Genomic DNA, 25,465 nt, shown 5'->3' with positions numbered 1-25,465 from the left:
GAGAGTGTGATATATAAATACATGTGTATGGAAGACGCACACGTGTATGCGTATAGATAGATAGATAGAGAGGGAGAGAGAGAGAGAGAGAGAGATTACATATGTGATAAGTGTGAGAGGTGCTCACAATAAAATATTATGTGCATTATATGGCAAAGAGAGAGAGAGAGAGAGAGAGAGGGAGGGCTTTTGTGTGAATGCTTTGCCCCTTGATCTACTTCACATGGTCACTCATCTAGCTATTGAGTAAACTAAGCATAGAGCCAAGCACGTGGTGCCAACTACGATGGAAGGGTTTGAAATTTTATTTATTCAAATTGAGACCAAGTGGACGGGATCTCTACCCATCGTAGACGGGTCATACTACTCGTTTCCATGAGAGAGAAAGACAAGTCCACTTGTCAAGATTGAGGTCTCCCAATCAAATCTAAGGTATCATATTGAAGAAATCTAATCCAACGGCCCTTTAATCACCCGTGTCTCGTTATTCACGATAGCATGTAATCTCAAATGTTGCATGCAGAGCGGAAACACTAACTCAGAGTAAGTCCAAACCGTGTACACATAATCGAGGATAGAGGAAAACAGTGTTGAGACAAAAGAATTTCTGTGAGAACTAAGCGTAGCGTACAACTCTTGAATATCAATGAGCAAGGCTTCTCTAATTAAATATCGCTGCATGAAATCTGCAATATCAAGAGCTTAGAATAAGATTAACTCTCGAAGGCTGTATGATAGCCAGCATTCAAATTGGGATACGCTACTTATGTGGGGGCTCAGTTGGCGGATGAGTCCTGGCTGATGGATAGTCTACATGATCCACGAGAAGACGCTCCATACCGTAGAGTTTCATTTCGTCGTGAAGCCCTCCAGATGAACTTACCTTGTTGCGAGGTGATCCTTGTACCTGTACAAAAATACTATTACACTGATCAGTGACTCATCAGTCGCACAATTCATCCTAACGTCGCACAAAAATTCTGAACTCCGTTTCGATCAAGGCGTGCTTTGGATGCGTCGCAGTCCCACATACAAATGCACGCTACAACAATATTATGGATGGACATAAGCCTTTCTGTATAAATTAGGCATGTCCAACCAGTTGCTTCCGTCCAATATCGGTACTCCAATCACAGTCCATACCTCTCGCGCTTTCTTTTGAAGTAGCTTCTTCGAGCCTGTCTGATCCGCCCGCCTGCCATAGATCTTCGCTGTAAATCTGTCATCAGCTTCCTTAAACTGCAACTCTGTTTTGGCTTGCTGAGACGAGTGCGCTGCTACGTTTACTTTCGGTGACTCCTTTGCCATTAATATACTTCCTGGTTTAATTTCAGATCCATTCATCAGTGATGCAAGGATGCAAAACTTTTTGGAACGACTACACTTCTTCGTAACGGACTCTCTTGAATCAAAGCTTTGATCACATCAAGAAAAGAGACAGACGTATGTAAGGGTTCTAAGAGGTCATGATAACGCAATAATGGAACAGCCTGGCCACTGACAGAGAGAGCGCGAACCTGTTTTGTTATCTCTGATAAACGGAGAGCGAGCGGAAGTGGTCATTGCGAACAGGCCCCAAACAAGCCATAGAACGACGCTAGAGTGAAGGAGTTTCATGTCTTCGGTTCTGAACCTTTCCAGAGGCAAAAGAAGAGGCTGCTTTCCGTTGTAAGGTTACGCTTCCCTCTGAGAAAATTTTCCGCAGCAGGATTCTTTCAATGATAAAGCAAGAACTTTGTCTTACGGGAGATCATTTTCTACGCAAAACTCAAGCCCACAAGGGGAAGGTCCTTAAAACAGGCTTCAATATGCCTTGGATACTGCCGGCTCCAATTTATATTATGAGGTCTTCTTAGTCGTTTGGATTTGCTCACTCCAGTTTGGATGCACCCCGTGCTTCACCCACTGCTTAATTAGCTTTCACAGAGTTACATGGACTTCGCGAATAACGCAATAAACTTCTGCTACACTGTGCACTGATATTTGTGTAGATTGAACACCGTCCACAGGTAGGACTATGCATGTGCTGGACTCAGCTGGAGTTTGGATCTGTGAACACTGATGACCACGTACCTCAGGCACGCGGATGGACTCGGGCGAAGGCAAACGAGTTAAACACCGTTCACAGGCTAGTCCGATGCGTTTGGAGACGGAACCCGACCGACTGACAGAGTTCTCTTGTGAAGGTTTAAGTTACCATCCGACCAAACTTTGTAAGATGAAGCCGATTCGTACTGCCGTGACAAAAATGATCGCAGGCTACAGCGAGGCGAGCTCTAGTTACTGGTTCATCCCATGAACCATTGGTGCTCTGATGTGAAGCGCGAGAGAGATGATATGACTAGATGGGACAGTGGCCGTCCTGGTGTAGTGCTGACATGACTAGACAGGAATAACTCACGAGCATGCGCAACATTAAGAAGCTTTACTTTAGCTTATTAATCGCCTATTCTAATTTCTCTCTTTCAACGTTTGTTGAAAAAAGAGTTTATTAGGAGATTTTACTTTTATGTATCCGCCCCCTTATTCTCCATGGTTATCGCGACAATCTGAGTACATTTCTCTTTTCAAATTTTTGGGGATAAAAGTTTTATTAGGAACAAAATATTACTTTTATGTATCCTCCTCCCCTTACTCTCCATAGAAAAAATGGTTATTACTAGAAAAAATGGTTATATCTACACAACAAGACAAAGCACTTAGAGACGCGCATACAGACGCGTCTATTGAATTAAATAAAAAATTTACAGACACGTCTATTTGCATGTCTATTTTCGCATCTAGAGATCCGTGTCTAATAGCGCGTCTATATAGCAGACACACGTGCATATAGACGCATATTTAGATGCGTTTTTAAACGGTCTTATAAACGCATTTATAGACGTGCAAATAGATGCTTCTCGAACAAACAAACGTGTATATAGATGCGTTTATAGATGCACTGATAGACGCACTTTATAATATATTTTTTTAAATTTACAGAATGCTGTGTATGCTATATAGTTACAAGAATCCCATTTCCATATTGTGTAATTCAATTCTTATAGCCAACCGCATTTTAATTACAATTCCAAATAAAACATTACAACTCCAAAATGCAATAAGATTGAAAGCTCAAAAAGTGCTTGTATGTACATATAGCACGAAGCTAAGCCACGTCATGTGGCTTCAAGTACAAAAAAAAAGAGGAGTGTATATACAAGAGACACAAAGCCAAGCCAGTGGCTTTAAGTACAAAAAAGAGTAGCTAGTACTACTTCTATGACTAATCCTCGCTCCCTTCCATGCTTCCTTCTGTGCTCCCTTCTTCGCCTCCTTCCTCGTCTTCTTCCTCGTCGTCTTGTGCAGGGGCCTGTAAACAAGGGACAACATATATCAATGTATGAAAAATCAAATCTTTACTTATAATATTGACATTATTTAATTACTTTTAAATACTTTGGGGACTGCTCTAGTAGCCTGGATATACTGCTCCTCAGTAATCAACCCGTCATGATAGAAGTGCCTCCATGTATCTCCTCTGCGATGGTGACGGTGGTAGGCTGTCTCGATAGGAGTACTTCTATGACTAATCCTCGCTCCCTTCCATGCTTCCTTCTGTGCTCCCTTCTTCACCTTCTTCCTCGTCTTCTTCCTCGTCGTCTTGTGCAGGGATTTATAAACAAGGGACAACATATATCAATGTATGAAAAATCAAATCTTTACTTATAATATTGACATTATTTAATTACTTTCAAATACCTTGGGGACTGCTCTAGTAGCCTGGATATACTGCTCCTCAGTAATCAACCCGTCATGATAGAAGTGCCTCCATGTATCTCCTTTGCGATGGTGACGGTGGTAGGCTATCTCGATAGGAGTAGGGTATCTGCCCATGATATCAAGCTACAAGACGACACAATTTGCGGAGGGATTAGTACAAAGAAACAACCTCCTAATAAACTACATAAGCAATATAATTTGAGATCGATACTTACAAATTGGGCCTCCCATGAATCAACACCTCTTGCTCTAAAATGCACGCTTCCATATTGCTCCATCTGGATCCTTCGTGCCTCCACGTACTGCAGACTGGGGTCCTCCCTTGCTGACTTCATTGCTTTCTTCCACTCACGCTTGTGAGCGGTGTGGGGCGAGCCCCTTGGCGGTTGACCTCCCTCGAGCCTGGCAAGCTCCGCTAGTACCTGCCTCTTAAGCAAAGATCTTTTATTACCAAGTATCGTAACAATCTTTGACTTAGCCCATTTATCTGTGAACTGGTGATTGGGGGGGTTAGGATACCTAGAGCGAACAGCAACGAGGGTCTCATCAGCCAACCTCTTTGGTTGGTCTTTGTAGTGGATAAAGCAATCTCTGTAATTGTTAGCAATTACAAAGCGCATGAAGGCCATGATGTCCTTCCCCTGTGCATCCATCAAGATGTCTCCTGTCTGAGTGATGTCATATAATATTGTACCATCACCCGGAGGCACGTCTAAATTATCTGAATCATCATCGTCCCTACCGCCACCCCTCCCAAAGCATTGTGCCATGCATCCCCCACCGCTCTCCCTGCTACTACGCCTGCTACCGTGTTGTGTCGAGCTAGTACATTGGCCACTCGTAGCTGGAGACTACACGGGACTAAGTGGACCACTCGTAGCTAGAGGACCGAGTCTCGACTGCAGAGGACTACGCCGATGGCTCTGCGAGACCGAAGGACCTCCTGACGGCATGGGGGAAGGGGCATAAGACAGCATGATAGAAGGGGCATAAGACGGCATGGGGGAAGGGGCATAAGATGGCATGGGAGATGGGCCCGCGCTGTGTAGCTGGCTGGGCTATGCTGACTCCGCTGGGTGATCTCAGCTGGTGTGGGGTGGTTTGGAGTTTGTAGTGCCGACTCCTAGGGGGTGTTTAGAGTACCTGTCATATACCCGTATAACTCCGCAGGACTAGGAGGGTGCCCTAAAAGGTTATATAAGTCCCTAAAAATAGACTCCCGGAGATCAGGTGAGCTCGAAGCGCTTCCTGGCCACATGATGAACTGGAAAAAAGAAAAAAAGACGATTATTGATGAGCTGAGAAGAAAGGAAAAGGGAAGAGAGGATTACTGTCAAAGCGTGTCTATAGACACGTCTGACTAAGGCATCTATTTTTACCTATAATAGCGCGTCTATAGACGCGGCTGTCTGTGTCTGCAAATAGGCTAGACGCGCGTTTAAACACGCCTGTAGATTTGGTTTTAGAAGTGCTCTGAGACACGCCTATAGACATGTCCCGATAGACGAACTTTTCTAAAAAGTAAAAAAGGACATGCGCCTGACACAGAAAGGTAACACTGATATCCAAATCATGCATTTTTTGGATACGAGAAAGTACAAATCCAAAGAGAGCAAACTTCCAAAAAAGATCAACTGCAAAAAGACTTACCTTGGATAGAGGTATGGAAGGTTCTTCTCTTTTTTCAAAGTTGCTTCTCTTCCTTGTTCCCCCTCTTCCCCTTTAAGCTTGGAAGTAAGTGTGGGTGCCTTCCTCTTAAGTGTAAGCTTGGAAGTAAGTGTGGGTGCCTTCCTCTTAAGCATCGAAACTATGGATCTGCTAATAGCGAAGCAAGCAACCCGTGCGAAATATAAGTAATGTGAAGAAAAGCAAAGCGAGCACGCTAAAAGCAAATTTAAAAGCCGCATATATAGCGCATCTATATACGCATCTAAATACATAGATCAGACGCGGTTTTAGACGCGCTTGTAGACGTGCACCATAGAACAGACAGACGCGGTTTTAGATGCGCTTATAGACGCACACCACAGAACAAACAGACACGGTTTTAGATGCGCCTTTACACGTGCATAGAGTTTAAAATTAAACATTTGAAGAAAAGCAAATTTTTTTGGGTTGTTTGTTTGTAGGATGTCTTCATCTTCAACAACTAGCTCCAGTGAGGATGAATCCCTCCATATCCACCATCACAAAATGTGGTTGGAGCAAAAAATTAAATGTATGTACTGTGATCGATGTCGTGGAAACATGTATCATGCACGCAGGATTACACTAAGTCACATCTCAAAGTATGAAGAATGGGATGCGACCGTAAACATGGTAAGGGTTTGTAAGTTATGGTTGATTGAGATACCTATGGGTGTTTAGACGTGCTATTAGACAAACCGGTAATTCCTCTACTCAAGCAATGCCTATAGACGTGCCTGCTATTTTGCATGTCTACCAAGCGCGTCTATAGTTGCTTTGTGTTGTTGTGCTACCTATTCTCGAATTTTAAACCTTAACCTCCCTAGGCTCCTAGGGACAAGACTAATGGATAAGATTAGCCCCACTAGGCCAAATGGTTCATTTTCTAAGATTTTTAATAAACTTGATAGAACACATAATGTAATGAAATGAACTCATAATGCAATAATGTAATGAAATGAACTCATAATGCAATGACAATGAAATTTTATCTCATTTTAAATTTATTACTTCACCCATATGGGGATTGCATTTGAGACATAATAATAAAAAGAAAATGTGAAAATTCTCTCTCTCTCTCTCTCTCTCTCTCTCTCTCTCTCTCGATTTCTTGATGTATGCACACAATCACCACCACGGATGTTTCTTCTCATAGGAAAACTTATGGAGCCTTCCTGCTAAAGATAAGAGGAGAGCAACCTAATTATACCACGTGCATTCATAAGGAGGGGTATTTTAATTTATCTTTTTGAAAATTTTTAAATGGGATTACAATAACAAGAGGGGTTTTAAAATTCGATTTAAGGAAAAAATCACTTAGTTCGTAAGTAAAGAGGGGTGTTTTTATTAGTAAAAGAATTTTAGTTGAGGGAGTTTTTAAATACCCCTTGAACACACGTGATACATAGAGTTTCTTAGTAGTGCACCCCCCGAGCCTAATCTAATTTCTAATTAGAATGGTAATGGACCCTTTCAAAATTAAAAAATGCATAGTGACAAATGGGGGGGTTCCAAAGAGAATCCTGGATGAGTAAACTAGCTGGCAGGAAGAATGACTACTCCAAAAGAAGTTAAGACAAGATAGGAAGCAAGGCCATGGGGTAGCAAGGTGGTGATGGTTGTGGACCCTAGGGAATTCACTATGTAAATAGCATTTGAACCCCATTCAAATGACCAATATACATGGCCCGGCATGTTCCTACCTAATCCTGCATAACCCAAGGGTCATTAGCATATATATGTGCCTATCACATGTGCAATAGAAGACATTATTAATTCAATGTTTTGTGTACTTTATTTATAAAAGGGTATCATCTAAAGGATTTTAGAAAAATTTAGAGATTTGAACAGAAAAGGGGTGTATATAAATCTTACAAAATTCATAGATATGAGATTTTTATGTATACCCCTTGAATGCATATGATATAGTAGGTTTTCATATAGTGAACCCTCCTACATAACATTCTAATATTTTTTCTCAACTTCCATTTTAACATTCCTTTAATAAGTATCGTTCCATGAAAAAGTATACATTATCTTATTAAAAAACCCCTTTCAACCCTATTGTACATAGTCCTTAGTGAGGCCCTAGCCTGGAACCCTTGGGCTATGAGCAAGCATTGAGGGTAGATGCTAAAGAACATGGTTGCTACAAATAAAGGCAAGAGAAATAATATTTTTAAATAATATCATTTTTAAAAGTTACATTGCATAGCCAACACATTGTGCATGTGCATGCATACATGTGTGTGTGTGTGTGGGGGGGGGGGTGTGGTTGGAGTTGTCTCAGCTAGCCTCTCTGATTATTGAGTCACCATCTTTAATGGAGCTGCAGTAGGTGGATCTCTCTTCTTTAAATATAGTTGATGATGGTACTATGGAAAAAAATTAAAATTTTAAAAAGCAAGTTTCGAGCAAATTTCTCAAGAAGCTTTTCTTCAATCTAAAAGAACTTTTCTACTAGATGATATCACTACAAGGCATAGGCCCTTTTCTGACGAAAAAAACAATGCTTTTTACATTAATTTTTTTTTTCACGAGCACAAACGTCGCTATAAAAGTCGCTAAAAGCGTCAGAAAAGAACCGTCGCCATAAAGCATCACTATATAGCGGCGATGATAAACATCACTATATAGTGACACTTTGGTGCAGGCGGACGGTTGGCATTCGAGGCAACCGTGGTAAGTCTACTTCTTCTCATTTAATGTATTGTTCTATTTGTTTTACTACATATTACATGCACTTTAGCTAACTCTAACTCTCATAAATTGGATCCACAGCAAGCTGTGATGGGTCGTCTTCCTATAGATGCAGAGACGCGATGCGCATTTCACATAGGAATAAAGCCATGGTTTATTGAGCAAGAGGCAATGGGAGCGATGGTCGATTGGGTTGAGGTGGCTGCTCGCACGGTATAAGTCTACTCCTACTTGTAATCTCACTTTTTAAATTGTTTTATTCTTTAAGTTCCAATCTAATTTTTGATTTATATGGTTCACTCTTAGGGTCAAAGCTCAAGCATCCCATCATTGAAGGCGAGCGATCACTAGGGCCAGGGATCAGACGCACGTGACGAGGATCAGGGAGAAGGCGCAGCTCACGAGGACCAAGGAACAGGCCAACAAGATGAGGATGATTCGGATTCGGATGAGTAGTAGTAGTAGTCATGGTAGTAGCAGTTTGCATTTTCTTCGCCTTGTATGTCAGTTTGTATATCCGCTCATTTGAGCAATTTTGTATTGCCCTTTCGAAAGGGTAATTTTGTAACAAACAATGTTGTATATGTTCGACATGTATATGCTTTTGTTGCTCGATCATTTCATTTGAGCGATTTTGTATCACCCTTTTTGCAAGGGAAATTTTGTTATAAAAAAACTTTGTTTTGTAATTACCAAAAAAAAAAGGATTAGTGGGTAAACAGGGCCATAGCAAGCCCTGTTTAGCCCCACTAATCCTTTTTTTTAAGTTATGTTAATCGTCGCTATATAGCGATGTTTACCAGTGTCGCTATATAGCGACGATATCGCAGCCCTCCTCGCACCCTCGAACAATTCGAGATTGTCCCTATTCTGCTTCTTGAAGACTTCCAATCAGTTTTGTCTGCCCAGCTGGGTTTAGCCAACCCCTTTGTGATGGAAGTACGCAAGGTTGATCTACGATGCTTCAAGACCAAACCCATGCACTCTCGCATATAATCCTCATTAAACTCTCAATTTGGCGGGTTAGGGTATTTTTGTTTTAATTCATCGATGACCGCCTGCTTCTTTTGATCATCTTGATACCGCCAATCGGTAGCAATGCCGGTCTTGAAGTGATGGCTCATCAACTGCCTCATGGTGGCCATCATTGCTTTGCCCTTTCTATCTTCTATTATCTCTCTGACAGCAGTGATTTGATAGGAGAGATCCCCTGATGAGTAAGGAGGACTGATGGTAGCAGAGTCAGAAGAAGTGGAAGCTGTGCGAGCACTTTCGGAGCGAGGAGTAGCAGTGGGAGTAGGAGAGGGCAAGGGACCTGACTGATACTGTGTCTTCGGACCAAGTGGAGACCTGTAGGAATGTGAGTGTGTTGACTCATCTACATCTCTCGAGTCAGCACAACATACGCTGTCCTTCCTACTCTTCCTTCCCTTACGAGAGGCACGCGCAGGTGATGACCCCTCGGTCGAAGGGGCACGAGGGGACGGCTGGGCAGTACATTCAGCCATCGGTGTAGGGGAGGAAATTGTTGAGGTCCTTTGAGATAGCAGAGAGAAGAATCTCGCTGCCTCCTCATCGCTCATTTGCGCTACAAACTCATCGAGACTCTCGACAAAGCCATGAGCGGCTAGCAAAGGAGTTCCCTGAGGGGTAGTCGCAGTGCTACATGGAAGAGGAGTCAGACCAGGGGTAGTCATAGTGCTAGGTCCGAGAGGAGTCGGACCAGGGGTAGTCCTCGGGGTAGTCGCCTGAGAGGAATCAAAGTCCTCTAGAGCATATAGATCATGAGCTCTCCTCCTCCGAGGCTATCCGTACTCGTCTGATGAGCGACATGATCCCATGTCTAACATAGACATAAACATGAAAACAAAAAACAAAAAAACAAACATAAGCATAGGCATAAGCATAGGCATAGGCAAAGAGGGAGAGAAGAGGAAGAAGAGGAAGAGGAAGAGGAAGAGGAAGAGGAAGAAGAGGAAGAGGAATCTGAAGAAGAGGGAGAGAAGAGGGAAAAGAGAAAGTCGAGGAGAAGAGGAAGAAGAGGGAAAGGAAAGAGGGAAAGGAGAGGAAAAAGAGGGAAAAGAGGAAATGGACGAGAAGAGGAAGAAGAGGGAAAGGAAAGAGGGAAAGAAGAGGGGAAAAGAGGAGAAGAGAGAAGAAGAGGGAAAGGAGAAGAGGGAAAGGAGAAAGAGTATAAGCATAAGCATAAGCATAAGAGACGGAGACATATGCTCATGCTTATGCTTATGCATGAGCACAAGAACATGAGCATGAAAGAGGGAAAAGAGGGGGAAAAGAGGAGAAGAGAGAAGAAGAGGGAAAGGAAGGAGAGATTGGAAAAGAGGAAAGAGGGAGAGAAAGAGAGAAGAAGAGGGAAAGAGAAAAGAGGAAAAAAGAGACATATGCTCATGCTTATGCATGAGCATATGTCTACTTCTCTTATGCTCATGCATAAGCATAAGCATGAGCATATGTCTCCATCTCTTATGCTTATGCTTATGCATAAGAGGAGTCTTATGCATAAGCATAAGCATAAGCATAAGAGACGGAGACATATGCTCATGCTTATGCTTATGCATGAGCATAAGAACATGAGCATGGAAGAGGGAAAAGAGGGGGAGAAGAGGAGAAGAGAGAAGCAGAGGGAAAGGAGAAAGTGGAAAAAAAGAGTGAAGAAGAGGAAAAAAGAGAGAAGAAGAGGAAAAGGAAAGAGGAAAGAGAGATTGGAAAAGAGGAAAGAGGGAAAGAGAGAAGAAGAGGGAAAGGAGAAAGAGGAAAAGAGAGATTGGAAAAGAGGAAAGAGGGAAAGAGAGAAGAAGAGGGAAAGTAAAAAAGAGGGAAAGGAGAAGAGAGAAGAAGAGGGAAAGGAAGGAGAGATTGGAAAAGAGGAGAGAGGGAGAGAAAGAGAGAAGAAGAGGGAAAGAGAAAAGAGGAAAAAAGTTATGCATGAGCATATGTCTTCTTCTCTTATGCTCATGCATAAGCATAAGCATGAGCATATGTCCCTGTCTCTTATGCTGATGCTTATGCTTATGCATAAGAGGAGTCTTATGCATAAGCATAAGCATCAGCATAAGAGACAGGGACATATGCTCATGCTTATGCTTATGCATGAGCATAAGAACATGAGCATGAAAGAGGGAAAAGAGGGGGAAAAGAGGAGAAGAGAGAAGAAGAGGGAAAGGAAGGAGAGATTGGAAAAGAGGAAAGAGGGAGAGAAAGAGAGAAGAAGAGGGAAAGAGAAAAGAGGAAAAAAGAAACATATGCTCATGCTTATGCATGAGCATATGTCTACTTCTCTTATGCTCATGCATAAGCATAAGCATGAGCATATGTCTCCTTCTCTTATGCTCATGCTTATGCTTATGCATGAGCATAAGAGAAGGGGGAAAGAGAGAATAAGAATGAAAGGAAAGAGGGAAAAGAGGGGGAAAAGAGGAGAACAAAGAAGAAGAGGGAAAGGAAGGAGAGATTGGAAAAGAGGAAAGAGGGAGAGAAAGAGAGAAGAAGAGGGAAAGAGAAAAGAGGAAAAAAGAGATATATGCTCATGCTTATGCATGAGCATATGTCTACTTCTCCTATGCTCATGCATAAGGATAAGCATGAGCATATGTCTCCTTCTCTTATGCTCATGCTTATGTTTATGCATGAGCATAAGAGAAGGGGGAAAGAGAGAAGAAGAGCCTGGAAAGAAAAGAGGGAAAAAGAGGGAAAGAAAGAGAGAAGAAGAGGAAAAGGAAAGAGGGAAAAAGAGGAGGAAAGAGATTGAAGGAGAGAAGAAGGAAAGGAGGGAAAGAAGAGGAGAGAAGAGGGAAAGATGAGGAAAGAGAGGGGAAGAGAGGGTTCCTATGCCCATCATTGTAGCTAGTGCTTAAGGCGCTAGCTACAGGCCAATGCAAATAACAAAAATAATAAATGGAATAAAGAGGAAGCACTTACTTGAAATAGTACGTCCCGCTCGGTGTTGTGGACTGGCCCTACAAAAGAGAGGAAACACACCATTTTTCAAATAAGATGTTAGAGAAAGGAGGAGATTACAAAAGTAACTTCTTGAAAGGAGGAGATTGAGGAGATAAGGAGAAAGAGAAGGAAGAGAAATACAAAAAAGGGAAAGAAGAGGTGAGTCTTCTTTCTTTCTTTAAATCTCATTTTTTGTTTCAATCCTTTGAAAACAAGCATGAAAACTAGTTTACAGGTTTAGCAATACAAGGAGAAGCACTCACAAAACTAAAGCTAACAAACAAATAACCTAAATTTTTGAAACAAACTCATCTCTTGAAGAACTTCCTTTCAAGAAACCAAAGAGGGAAAAGGGTAGAGAGGGAGTACAAGATCTAGGAGAAGGGTGAGGAGTGGAGAATAGAGTGGGAGGTTGTCAGAAATAGGTGGGAGGTCATCAAAAATAGGTGGGAGGAGAGATTGCCTTAGTTACTTGAGAGATTAGAGAGATGGGAGAATGTTGAGTTATTATCCACACTTAACACTTAGTGAAGTATGCAACATGTGAAACATTGAATTAGAACCAATGTGAACAACCAAGCTGCCTCGGCTTGCAACGAACACTCCCGAACCTATCAACTCAAGTCAGAGGAAGAGATCTCGGCAATTGCTCTCTTGTTCTTAACCCCCGCTTGTTATAACTCTTTCTCTACCTAAGAACTGCTTTCCATTTTGGCACACGTTCGGTGTGCTTGCTGCTACTCGCCTACAAGTTGATACTTCGGAATCACCTACACCCATTGCTGCAAGGCGGTGCTTAACTATCGCTCCCGCTATCCGTGCTCGATGCTTGATAACCGTGTACTAGTTGGTCTCTGACCTGGGGTCAACATCTTGCCTCGGCTATCCCTGCCTGTGTCCTCACATACTAGCAGAGACTAGTTGTTGCTTGAAGGTAGATGCTCGTGGATTAAACTCATGGGGTCAGCGATGCCTTCATTGATTGGATGATTGAGAAGGCCCAGCTTGATCTGTAGGTGGTGATCAAGGAGGGGAATATGCGCTCGAAACACGTTGGTTCAAAATGGTGCCCCCTTGGTGGTGGCCAAGGATAGACATTGAAGATGTCTACCGATGGTCGCTCGAGTGTAGCCAGCCAATCTAGGAACCAAGCTTCAACAACTAGGTCCTTAGATGGGAAGTCGATGTTGGGTGTTTCAAAATTGGTGTGCTATAGCACTGCTTGTGGCTGATGTGTTCCTGCCATTTAATCCCCGAATCCTTACACAGGTCGCATATGTTATCACTCATGGACTGCAATTTTGTTACATCCCCTCCAACTACTCTTGCTTCTTGGGGGTGCCCTCCTTGTTTTTCCCCCCCTCATTAGCTTGCTTAGAGGTGTCCTTGTCACCATTCCCCTCCGGCTTCTCATCTCCTTGTTGTCCACTCATCTGGCTATCTGGCTACTCCTTGCCTATTCCTTGCTCCTGTTGTTCCTCGCCTTTATCCTACTATTGGTCTTCACCTTTGTCCTGCTCGCCTCCTCCCTGTCCATATTCCTATTCTACTCCTTTGTTTTACTCGCCTTCTCCTTGTCCCTATTCTTGTTCCACTCCTTTGTCCTACTGCTCATCCTACTCTTGCGGTTTCCTCTTGCTCCTATTCTTGTCCACCTGCTCTCGAGGTCCCTGCCCCCCCTCTTGTTGGAAGTGCACCTAGCCAAGGCACTCTTGCAAACATTAGTCTGTGATGGAGCATACATAGGTGGGGACCGAGCTTGCAATGGGTTTTCCCCTTGTTGATGGCTTGGAGTTGGTTCCCAAAAGAAAATTGTGGACCAGTCTGGTCCTCCACTGCCGTAATGACTCGGGCTAAATACTGGTGGGGCACATACGCAACACTCTTTTTGAGCCTGATGAACTCAGACAAAAATTGTCAGGTCGTCTTTAGGCCTTCGTCCTTTGATTTGTTGATAAAATAGCCCTATGAAGACGAGTAACTACTCACCACAAAGAATGCATCACAGCATTTAGCATCTGCCATCTTCTTGGGGTCACACCACTGTTTCATTTAGAACATCCTTTGTAGAAGCTCTAAAGTAATCCTGACATGTGTGTTGTTACTGACGAGACTGTGATCATTCTCATCATATGAATCCAGGATCTCCTTAGCCAACTCCTCATCATAGACATCCTTCTAGGGCAGTTGAGAAAACTCGAGGATGCGATTCGCCCCGCAAGGATACTAGTGAGAACATCATCAAAGAAGTCTTCAGTGTGAAGAGAGTGGGAGAGAAGGAAGGAGTCTCACTTGCAGCTTTCTCACATACACAATGGGGGAATACACACAAAGGTGGAGGTTAAAAACAGTTTTCCTCTTCTCAGTTGTGAAAGCCAAAAAAACTAAGTACAAGGAATAGATGAACCCTATATGTGGGTCTCAAACCAAACTCAGCTAACTAAGGTGGCATACTAACTGAGCCACGAACTAGAGTACATAAAGATAGCTGTCATCCTATTATTCATGGGCGGTGTACCAACCGCATCTACAGCTAACAAGTCGGTGACATAAATGCACAATGGTCATCCTAGCATATCATGAGTGGAGCTCGATATCTCAACACTCCCCTCGAGCTCAATCCCAATTCCTGCACACCAAGCAGGTCTCTGAACTTGTGCAGCTTCTCTGCGCCCAATGCCTTCATGAATATGTCAGCTACCTAATCCTCTATGCTGACATAAACTAGATCAATAAGACCTAGTAAAACCTTCTCTTGCACATAGTGATAATGCACCTCAATGTGCTTTGTTCTAGCATAATAGACTGGGTTATTTGCCAAGTGTATACTGCTCATGTTGTCACAATAAATGACAATTAGCCCATCTGTAGACTGATGCATATCATAAAGTAGCTTATGCAACCAAGCTACCTCACATGCAACCATTGCTGCACCCCTGTACTTAGCCTCTGTGCTCAAAAAGGCAACTATAGGCTGTTTCTTGTTGCTCCAAGTGACTGCAGCACTCCCAAAAGAGAACACATATCCACTGGTAGATCGTATATAAAAAATACTACCAGCCCAATCAACATCAGTGTATCCATGCAATTGTATCTAAACTCAAATAGTCCATACTGCAATGTGGACTTCACATACCTCAGTATGCATCTGGCCGCATCTAAATGCGGTTTCCTTGGAGCTTGCATAAACTGACTTACCAATCCAACAGCATAGCTCAAATCTAGCCTGGCAATAGTCATATAAATCAAACTTCCTACTATGCATCTGTACATAGTAGGGTCTTCCAGAAGCTCACCTACATCTGCGATCAGCTTCACATTCTACTCCAAAGGAACTGAAATAGGCTTACAGCTTGTCATCCCATATTTGGATAGCATGTCCAATCCATACTGCCTCTGCAAGAGCCATATCCCACTTGGTGATCTAATCACCTCAATGCCCAAGAAGTAATGCAGCTCTCCCAAATCCTTCATCTCAAACTTTTGCTTTAATAGCATTTTCACATGAAGGATATCTTCATCACTATCACTTGTGATGATCAAATCATCAACATAAATGACAAGCAGCATAATACCTTTCTCTGTTTTTCTCACATAAAGTGAAATCTGCCTTGGAAATCTTAAAGCCAATAGTGAAAAGATACTGTCCTATCTTGTCAGACCATGCTTTGGGTGCTTGCTTCAAGCCATACAAGGCTTTCTTCAACCTACAAACAAACTTAGGATGAATAGCATGAACATAACCTGGTGGCTACTCCATATAGACCTCTTCTTGCAAATCACCATGCAAGAAAGCATTCTTTACATCCATTTGATGTAAAGACCATCCCTTTGATGCAGCCATAGCAATGACTGCTCTTATGGTTGCCATCCTTGCAAGCGAACTAAATGTTTCTTCATAATCAATGCCATATGTCTGTGCATACCCCTTGACAACTAATCTTGCCTTGTATCTGTTCACAGAACCATTTGCATTGTGCTTCACCTTATAAACCCACTTGCAGCCAATCGTATTCTTGTCTTTAGGCAAAGGCACCAATTCCCATGTAGCATTTGCTTCCAAGGCATCCATTTCTTCATCCATGGCTTTCTCCCATTTTTCTTTTCCCATGGCTTGCTCAAAAGAAGTAGGTTCTGGTTCCTATATCACTTTGACCATATAGGCATAGTGAATGGCTGTAAATCCATCATATTTCAGCCTATCCACAGGATACCTAGCTCTAGTAGACCTGTGCAAAATAGGCTCACTACCAGATGCTCTCAAAACATCCATGGTCTTCCTTACTCCAGGTGTAATAGCAGAAGGAATACCCAACTCATCACACATCAACCATGGGCTAATCTACTTTCTCTTTTCCTTTTCATGATACCTACATACCACTATTTGCATTGCTTTGAGGAGATTCTCCTGATCTCAATTTGCCTGTCCATGGTGAAGTATGTGAACCACTGCTAGAGGACACTACAGGTCCACTAATATTTTGTGATTGCTGCTGTGAATTCTATACAACATTACCATTTTGTGCATCTTCATCATCAATCACATTTACTGGTTTATACCAGCTACTCATCTCATAAAAAACATCTCTGCTCACTATAAACTTACAAGTAGAAGGGTTATAGCATCTATACCCTTTTTGCTACAGAAAATAACCAATAAAGATGCATTTCTCATCTTCATCATCAATCACATTTACTGGTTTATACCAGCTGCTCATCTCATAAAAAACATCTCTGCTCACTATAAACTTACAAGTAGAAGGGTTATAGCATCTATACCCTTTTTGCTGCAGAAAATAACCAATAAAGATGCATTTCTCAGCTTTTGGATCCAACTTGGATCTCAACTCATCTGGCACATGAACATAGGCAATGCAACCAAAAACTCTCAAATGAGAAATATCTGGTTTCCTACCAGTATACCTCTCCTCTGGTGTCATGCAATGTATTGCTCTAGTGGGAGTCCTATTCATTATGTAGACTGCTGTAGCAACTGCTTCAGCCCAATAATAATCTGGCAGGTCTTTTTCATTGAGCATGGCACGAGATACCTTTGCAATATGCCTGCTTTTTCTTTCTGCAAGTCCATTTTGCTGTAGGGTATGACTGCATGAATATTGCTGCTTTATGCCATGCTCCTGCAGGAAACTTGCAAACTCATTTGAGAGGTACTCTCCCCCTCCATCTGACCTTAGGCATTTTATTTGCAGGCTTGTTTCTTTTTCAACCATAGCTTTAAAAGCTTTGAAATGCCCAAACACTTCACTTTTCTTTTTCATAAAATACACCCAAACTTTTCTGCTGTAGTCATCAATAAAAGTGCTCGAGGGGCTCACTATGTATAAACCCTCTATATCACGTGCATTCAAGGCCTATTTCTAAAATCCCTTATTTGTAATTTTTTCATTAATAAAATGTACCCCTTTTCTGTACAAATCTGTAAATTTTTTTCAAAACTATTTTAAATTGTCCCTTATGTATATTTATTTCTGTAAATTTTGGAAATTAAAAAAATCCTTCTGTTGAACTCATGTGATAGGGTTACATATGATGAGTGACCCCCCCAAGTAAAAGTGACAAAATAATGATAGCCTCCAATAGATGCAGCTTAAGTAGTCCACACATCAGAGTGGATTAATTCTAATGGCTTCTTACTCTCTTTAACATGTCTAGGAAATGGTTTCCTTGCCTATTTTCCAAACTGACAGCTTCATAGTTGTATACCTTATGCATTTTTGCAACCTTGAACTTAGGCAATTCTGTAACAATATTTTGGGCCTGCATTTATTTAAGTCACTGCACATTAACATGACCAATGCGTTTATGCGAGATATCAATATCTGCAACTACACCGGTCCCATGTGCAAACATTGTTGCACTCAATTCAGGCATGTCTGCATCCAACATAAACATCCTGCCCTTCTTCTTCCCTTTTTCTATCAAGCGACCTTTATTTTTCATATCCTCAACAAAGCATCCATGAGGATTAAATCTGATCTGCAAGCCCTGCTTAACCATTTGACCAATAGAAACTAGGTTCTTGGTGATAAATAAAAGTGACAAAGTAATGAAACCTCCAATAGATGCAGCTTTAGTAGCCCACACATCAGAGTGGATTAATTCCAATGGCTTCTTACTCTCTTGAACATGTCTAGGAAATGGTTTCCTTGCCTGTTTTCCAAATTGACAGGCTTCACAAACTTTATGCATTTCTGCAACCTTGAATTTAGGCAATCTTGCAACAATATTTTGGGCTTGCATTGATTTAAGTCACTGTATATTAACATGACCAATGCGTTTATGCCAGATATCAATATCTGCAACTACACCGGTCCCATGTGCAAACATTGCTGCACTCAATTCAGGCATGTCCGCATCCAATGTAAACATCCTGCCCTTCTTCTTTCCTTTTGCTATCAAGCGACCGTTATTTTTCATATCCTCAACAAAGCATCCATGAGGATTAAATCTGACTTGCAAGCCGTGCTCAACCATTTGACCAATAGAAACTAGGTTCTTGGTGATGTTCGGAACATGAAATACATCAGACAAGTATTTCTTTTTCCCATCCTTCATAGACAAAGGAATTTTACCAATCTGCACAATAGGATGTGCAGTATCATCACCAGTCTCCACAAATCCTGGTCTTTCCATTTTCCTTGCATCCTGCATCCATTCTGCATGACCTGTCATGTGGTTTGATGCACCTGAGTCAACATACCACACATCATTTCTTTCTTTTGCACTTGTCATAGAATTGGTCATGTGCTGCACCATAAACAGATGCTCATTTCTGTCATCACCTTGTCTACTAGAAGATGCATAATTGCCTTGCTGCAATTTTCCATTCATAATGTCATTCTGCTTTTTGTAGCAGTCTCTTTAGCCATATGACCCATTTTACCACAGTAGTAGCATTCAACATTGCTGTTTGCATTTTGGCCTCTCTGCCATCCACCATGACCTCTTTGGCTCCCCCTGCCTCTAGAGTTACCACGTCCTCCTCAAAGGAATGGTTTTCTTGAGTTTGCTACATATTTTGATTTCTACCACGGCCTCCAGATCGGCCTCCTCTACCTCTACCTCTACCTCTTCCAGCATTTGAGTAGAAGACAGTTTCTTTTGAAGTTTCTCCTGAAGAAGATGCACCACCATTTCTCTCCTCTTCAGAAATTAGAAGAGCAAACAACTCCTCAAAATCAGGAAATTTTTCACGGACGACAATGGATGTCCAGAACTATGCATAATCCTTTCCTAGACCATTCAAGGTCACAGAAACTAGATCATCATCTTCCACTGGCAACCCAATGGAAGCAAGTGCATTTGCAATTTTCTTCACCTTCATGTGGTAGTCATTGATGCTCATATTTTCTCTTTGCACATTGTGCAACTCTTGCTTGAGCTGCATTTTCCTAGCTTGCGTATTTGTGCTGTACATTTTTGCCAAAGGTTCCCATGCCTCCTTTGGCGTACTTGCATCCTGAATATGCATAATCATAGAATCTGAAATACTGACAGATAGCCAGTACATAACTTTTTTGGCTCTCTCATGCCAGCCATGCTTGGAAGTTGTTCTTGTCAAGATTTTCAGAGAAAATCTGTGAAAGAGAATCAGACGCCATTACAAAACACTGCAAAATATTCTATCACTGCAAAAAACACTTCTTCTGTCTCGCAAGGGCAAATCTACAAAACTGACGAAAGTGGTATTTGACCACACAGTCACTTCCTAGTGATGATTTTGCATCAATAGGCAATAAGAATGATTCTGTCACTCCCAATATCTCTGCGCATAGGCATACAATAAAAATTCTGTGGCAACTTTTCACCAACCTGCAGAATAGTGGTCGCACAGTGGAAACAGGGCACTTTTCTGAGTGCCTGCAGAAAACTTCCGCCACCAAAATGGGCCTCGAAATGGCCTCAAATCAAAAAAATACTATCACCAAGGGCTTTGCCTCCTCCTGTAGCATATATTGCCCTCTCGCCACACCATGAAGGGCATCCCAATCTGAGACAATGCACTCGCACTTTTTGGCTGTGCTACCTACAGAGATTTGCTCCCAAACTCAAAAAAAGAAAGCAACACTGATCCTCTCACCAAGACACCGTGAACTTGGTTTGCTTTCTTAAGCTCCTTACCACGAACTGGGCTTTGATACCATGTGAAGAGAGTGGGAGAGAAGGAAGGAGTCTCACTTGTACACAATGGGGGAATACACACAAAGGTGGAGGCTGAAAATAGTTTTCCTCTTCTCAGTTGTGAAAGCCAAAAAAACTCTAAGTACAAAGGAACAGATGAACCCTCTGTGTGGGTCTCAAACCTAACTTAGCTAACCAAGGTGGCATACTAATTGAGCCACGAACTAGAGTACATAAAGATAGATGTCATCCAGATTTGACAATCTGCCATCATGACAAAGATGACAAGCTAGACAAAGAGAGAGAACGTTGTGAGGGGAAGCTATAAGTGAGTGATAGATTGGCTTGATGAGGACAAGAAGCTCAAAGGGATGGATGGAGGTGGATATATGAGAGCACATAGTATCTGAGAGGTAGCTGTGGAAGACGATGAAGATGATAACGACTCGATAATGATTGTGTATATTGAATGTGCAATTGGTATCGGCTTTTGATCATATGTAGTCATTCAAAATCTAAGACTGCAATGCCTTTCAAATCTGTAGTTTCATGGATCTCCCTTACTTTAGCATGATGTCTTAGCATTAATAAGCCCTTAACGTTAATCATGCCATGTGGTGGCACACGATGCACTTGGTCCACCACAATTAAATAGCTAGGTGACATGCTAACTTGTGAAAAATTTACCAGGCATTATCAACCGAGTGATTTACTTCTGAGTTCCCTATGTATGAAGAACTCGCTGTTTGGTATGGCTTAAATTTACTTCCATTGTATAACTAAAAAAAAACATTACCTTCCAGATCTGTGAGTTGCAATGTACCATTGTCATAAACTTCCACTAACCAATAGGGTCCATTCCATCCCAACTTAAAATTGGTTTTGATAGGCCCTAACTTAGTAGTATAGAGTAATACAAGCATACCCTTCTTCAAATGGTTTCGATGTCTATGACAAAGTAGCTCAGAGACATGTCTCATCCAGGTGGCTTAGCTGATCCAATCGTCCCTTGATTTCTTCTAGCTCAACCAAATGTGAACCAAATGATACTCGATAGCTACTCGAAGACTGAGAACCACAAATTGGAAGGCAACAACTGCTTTCAGACCAAAAGCCATATGAAAAGGTGTGAGGTTGGTAGTTACCTTGTAAGCCATTCTGTAAGCTCACAAAGCAGAGTATAACTTGATGTCCTGTTTCCCCTTAGCCGATTGTATTGTTTTTGTGAGGATGAGCTTCAATGTTTTGTTATCGGACTCAACTTCACCATTATCATGAGCATAATAAGTAGTGGAAATTGTGTGCATAATTTTGAATTCCTTTTTAAGTACTTGCATCACATCATTGAGAAAATGTGCTCCTTGATCACTGACAAGTTGGAGAGGACATCCATACCGACATATAATATTTGCATACACAAATTTAGCTATGCTTTGAGTTGAATTATCTCAGAGTGCCTTATAGATTAGAAGAACGTCAAATATTTGTTAATGGGATATCCAGTCTTATTCCCCCCCCCTATTATGGCCTAAAACTAGACATAGTTTAGGCTTGGCTTGTTCATACACCTGGTACATGATAATTACAACTAGTTAAATGTGTATGTGCGTGTCCTTTTTATGTGTAATTTGTAGTGTCTTGCCCCCCTGCTAAGATGGCATGTCCCCCCTAACTTAAATTTAATATTGGGCAAAATTGGAAACAGTCCCCACCCCTAATGTATAAGCTTATACCTCATCTCAAAAAACCCCCCTATTGTACACTCATATGATATCATAAGGTGCCCCTTCAGGCTAAACCAGCCTAGTGGTTGAAACTATGACAGTCTCCTAAACCATCCCGGTGGTTGAAATTGTGATTGTCCTAAACTAGCCCAGTGGTTGACTGTCCTAAACATGTCTTAAACCAGCCCGGTGATTGAAATTGTGACTATCCTAAACCAGCACGGTGGTTGCTAATTGTTTTGCTTCATTATATACTTTAATTAGATTGTGTTTTGTATTCTTTTAGTAGTAGCAAAAAGGAGGCTCATTGTTCTGTTGTTCCCACATGTTGGGTGTAAGAAAAAAATACAACGTCTATGCTCAACAGATAACAGGATCTCGTACGCAAGAGAAAAGCAGATAGTATGGAGAATCAAAAATTTGATTACTATAAAACTGATACAATAGATGGCGCTACCTCCCAGCCGTGCGCTCCTATGAGAGAAGCTTCGATGGCATGCTAGAAACAGTAGAGGACGGAGGCTGGATGCTAAGGAATCAGGGTTTCTATAGCCAGTGATGATAATGGGCTTCACGGGCTTGCTCTTATATAGCCACCACTCATAGTCGGTTAGACCCAATTGGGTGACCGACCCAGTCCGCCCAAAACGACCGACTGGAGGTAAAAAATAGGCCACCGACCACACGATAGAACCGTTCGGCCCACAGCCATCCGGGATCATCTGGGGCTCCAAACGTGCCCCGCAAACTGAGAGTGGGCTACCTCGGGAAATGCTCCATCTACCCTTAGTGCAGTCAGTCATGGGATTCCTTCCCACACTTGCATGTAGCCTAGTTGGCAGTGTGCCAACTCTATCTAAAGCTGTCCAGCCATCAAGCCACACATGGCCCCCATCTGGTGTCCAAACCAGGACCTACCAGATAACCGAGCTACTCAAATGCCTTCTCCTCATATGGGGGGCTTACAAGTAGAGTTAGCTGGTTCCTGCATAGTTACACGAGAGTGGAGCATTGATATCTAACACCCCCCCTCAATGTCCACCCGCAAGTGAACTTACTTTTTTGGCCCAATGCCAAGTCGATGAAGATGTCTCTCTAGCAAATCTCTTCCAAGAGCCTTCGTGAAGATGTCCGCAACATTCTCTGTAATCGGATAGTACACCAAGTTGAACTCTCCATCCATGATGAGCTCGCATACAAAGTGATATTGAATCTCAATGTGTTTTGTGCGAGCGTGGAACACAGGGTTCTTTGCAATCACCATGCAACTCTGATTGTCACATGATAACTGCGTAGGCTTGTTCTGCACTGCACCCATGTCCCCTAAAATCCTCCTCAACCACACTGCCTCACAAGAAGCAAAACATGCTGATTTGTACTTAGCCTCGGTGGAAGAAAGAGCAACTATAGGTTGCTTCTTGTTGACCCATGACACAGCTCCAGATCCAAGTGAGAAATAGTAACCTGTCACTGATCTCCTACTGTCCACGTCTCCTACCCAATCCAAGTCGCAGAATCCGGTCAAGATGTTGCCCTTGGTATAGGTGATGCCATAATCAAGTGTGCCTTTGATGTATTTCAGCACCTGCATCCCTGCCCTCCAATGGTTCTCTAGGGGCTTATTGGAAAACCTGCTTAGTACACTAGTCGCAAAGCTGATGTCCGACCGCGTGTTGCACAAGTAAATCAAACTTCCCACAAGCCTTTTGTACTTCGCTTCGTCCACCAGTGGTGATGAATCCTTGTTTGAGCTTCATGTCAACCTCCATAGGGGTGCCAATTGTCTTGCACTCAGCCATGCCAAATGCCTTTAGTATCTCTCTAGCATACTTCAGCTTACTTCAGCTGTGAGATGAAGATCTGTTTTGGCTCTTGCCAAACTTCAATCCCCAAACAGAAATGCATCATTCCAAGGTTTGTCATTTCAAACTCTCTTCCTAGCAAATGCTTTGTCTGCGAGATCTTCTCTTCATGGTTCCCTGTTATGACAAGGTCATCCACATAACGGACCACGATCATACACCTGCCTCCTCTGAAGATATACAAATTTGCATCAGATGGGCTCCTCCTGAACCCGTTTTGTAGAAAGGAGGCATCAATCCATTGGTAGCATGCTCATGGGGCCTATTTCAACCCGTAAAGTGCCTTCTTCAGTTTACAGACTTTACCTTCTGAACCGGGGATCACAAAACCTGGTGATTGTTCCATGTATACCTCCTCCTTGAGATCTCCATTCAAAAAGGCAGATTTTACATCCATCTAAAACACGGGCCAACTTCCTTGGGTAGCTAAAGCCAAAACACTGTGAATTGTGATTAGTCGAGCTGTGGGAGCAAAAGTATCCTGATAATCAAAACCATGTACTTGTGCAAATCCTTTTGCCATGAGCCATCCCTTGTACTTATCCAACGTGCCATCGGACTTGTACTTGGTCTTGTACACCCACTTGGTGCCGATTACCTTGTGTTTTGGTGGTCAATCCACAAGGTCCCAAGTGTTGTTCTTCATTATGGAGCCATACTCTGACTGCATAGCCTCCATCCACCTATCATCACCTTGTGCCTCTTCAAGACACTTGGGTTCTTTAGCATGGATCACCTCTGTCATCAAAGCATAGTTGACCAAGTGTTCTTGTGCCCTCCTTTGCTCCTCTAATCTCTTGGACTGGCAATGTTCGGATGGTTTCTCCTCAATGGCTAGAGGTTCTCTGCTGTCCAAAAGCTGCTTTACCCACTTCGGGAATGGCCGTTGCCGTTGTGGTTCTGCAGGCTTTTCTTCCTCTTCTTTATCTTGAATCCTCCCAAGCACCGGTTGGGGAGTTCGGTCTGCTGTTGGTGGTTGTACGGGATGGATATCCTGGTCCTGGTTGTCTAGGAAGGAAGCATCCTCCTCCAATTGATGCGGATGTTCTGAGAAGACCACATCGTGACTTACTATTACCTTCTTGGTAATAGAATTATAGAGACGGTAACCCTTCGCCTCTTCACTGTAGCCCAAGAAAATACACTTCAAACTCTTCGGTTCCCATTTGATCCTATTAGCATCAGGGACATGCACAAAACAGTCACATCCAAAAACTCTAAAATGTGCAGCTAAAGGTTCCTTACCAGAAAAGGCATGTAGTGGAGTCATCCCATTCACAGCCTTCGTGTAGCTATGATTCAAAATGTAAACTGCCATGTTACATGCTTCACAGCCTAGAAAGTCTTTGGCAAATCTTTCCCTTTCATCATACTCCTACCCATTTCGCAGATGATGCGCATCTTGCGCTCTGATACCATGTAAGAAAATAATACAACGTCTGTGCTCAACAGATAACAGGATCTCGTACGCAAGAGAGAAAAGCAGATAGTATGGAGAATCAAAAATTTGATTACTGTAAAACTGATACAATAGATGGCGCTGCCTCGCAGCCATGCGCTCTTGTGAGAGAAGCTTCGATGGGGTGCTGGAAATAGTAGAGGACGGAGGCTGAATGCTAAGGAATCAGG

General features: G+C 42.4%; 1 protein-coding gene across 1 annotated transcript; it reads right to left on the bottom strand.

The window, feature by feature from the left end:
• Positions 1-590: 590 nt before the first annotated feature.
• On the bottom strand, positions 591-1,839 carry LOC147881359 (uncharacterized). The gene is made up of 3 exons (XM_087370315.1): positions 1,518-1,839; positions 1,144-1,319; positions 591-907 (listed from the first exon to the last, which is right to left on the bottom strand). Exons 1-3 carry the CDS (start codon positions 1,615-1,617, stop codon positions 761-763), a joined length of 423 nt encoding a protein of 140 aa, XP_087226441.1. The 5' UTR covers positions 1,618-1,839; the 3' UTR covers positions 591-760.
• Between the last annotated feature and the right edge of the window lie 23,626 nt (positions 1,840-25,465).

The sequence above is a fragment of the Dipteris shenzhenensis genome, chromosome 31 (assembly GCF_047967505.1).
Source record: "Dipteris shenzhenensis isolate YYH24624 ecotype China chromosome 31, Dip_SZ_1.0, whole genome shotgun sequence".
NCBI lineage: Eukaryota > Viridiplantae > Streptophyta > Polypodiopsida > Gleicheniales > Dipteridaceae > Dipteris > Dipteris shenzhenensis.
Note: the sequence above shows the minus strand (reverse complement) of the source record. Positions and strands in the feature narration are given on the sequence as shown.

Excerpts from the sequence above, each read along its gene's own strand:
- LOC147881359 (XM_087370315.1), bottom strand. The coding sequence starts at position 1,617 with ATGAAACTCCTTCACTCTAGCGTCGTTCTATGGCTTGTTTGGGGCCTG. Across the intron at positions 1,320-1,517 it reads TATCAGAGATAACAAAACAG|GAAGTATATTAATGGCAAAG; the intron begins GTTCGCGCTCTC and ends AAATTAAACCAG. Across the intron at positions 908-1,143 it reads TTCAAAAGAAAGCGCGAGAG|GTACAAGGATCACCTCGCAA; the intron begins GTATGGACTGTG and ends ATTTTTGTACAG.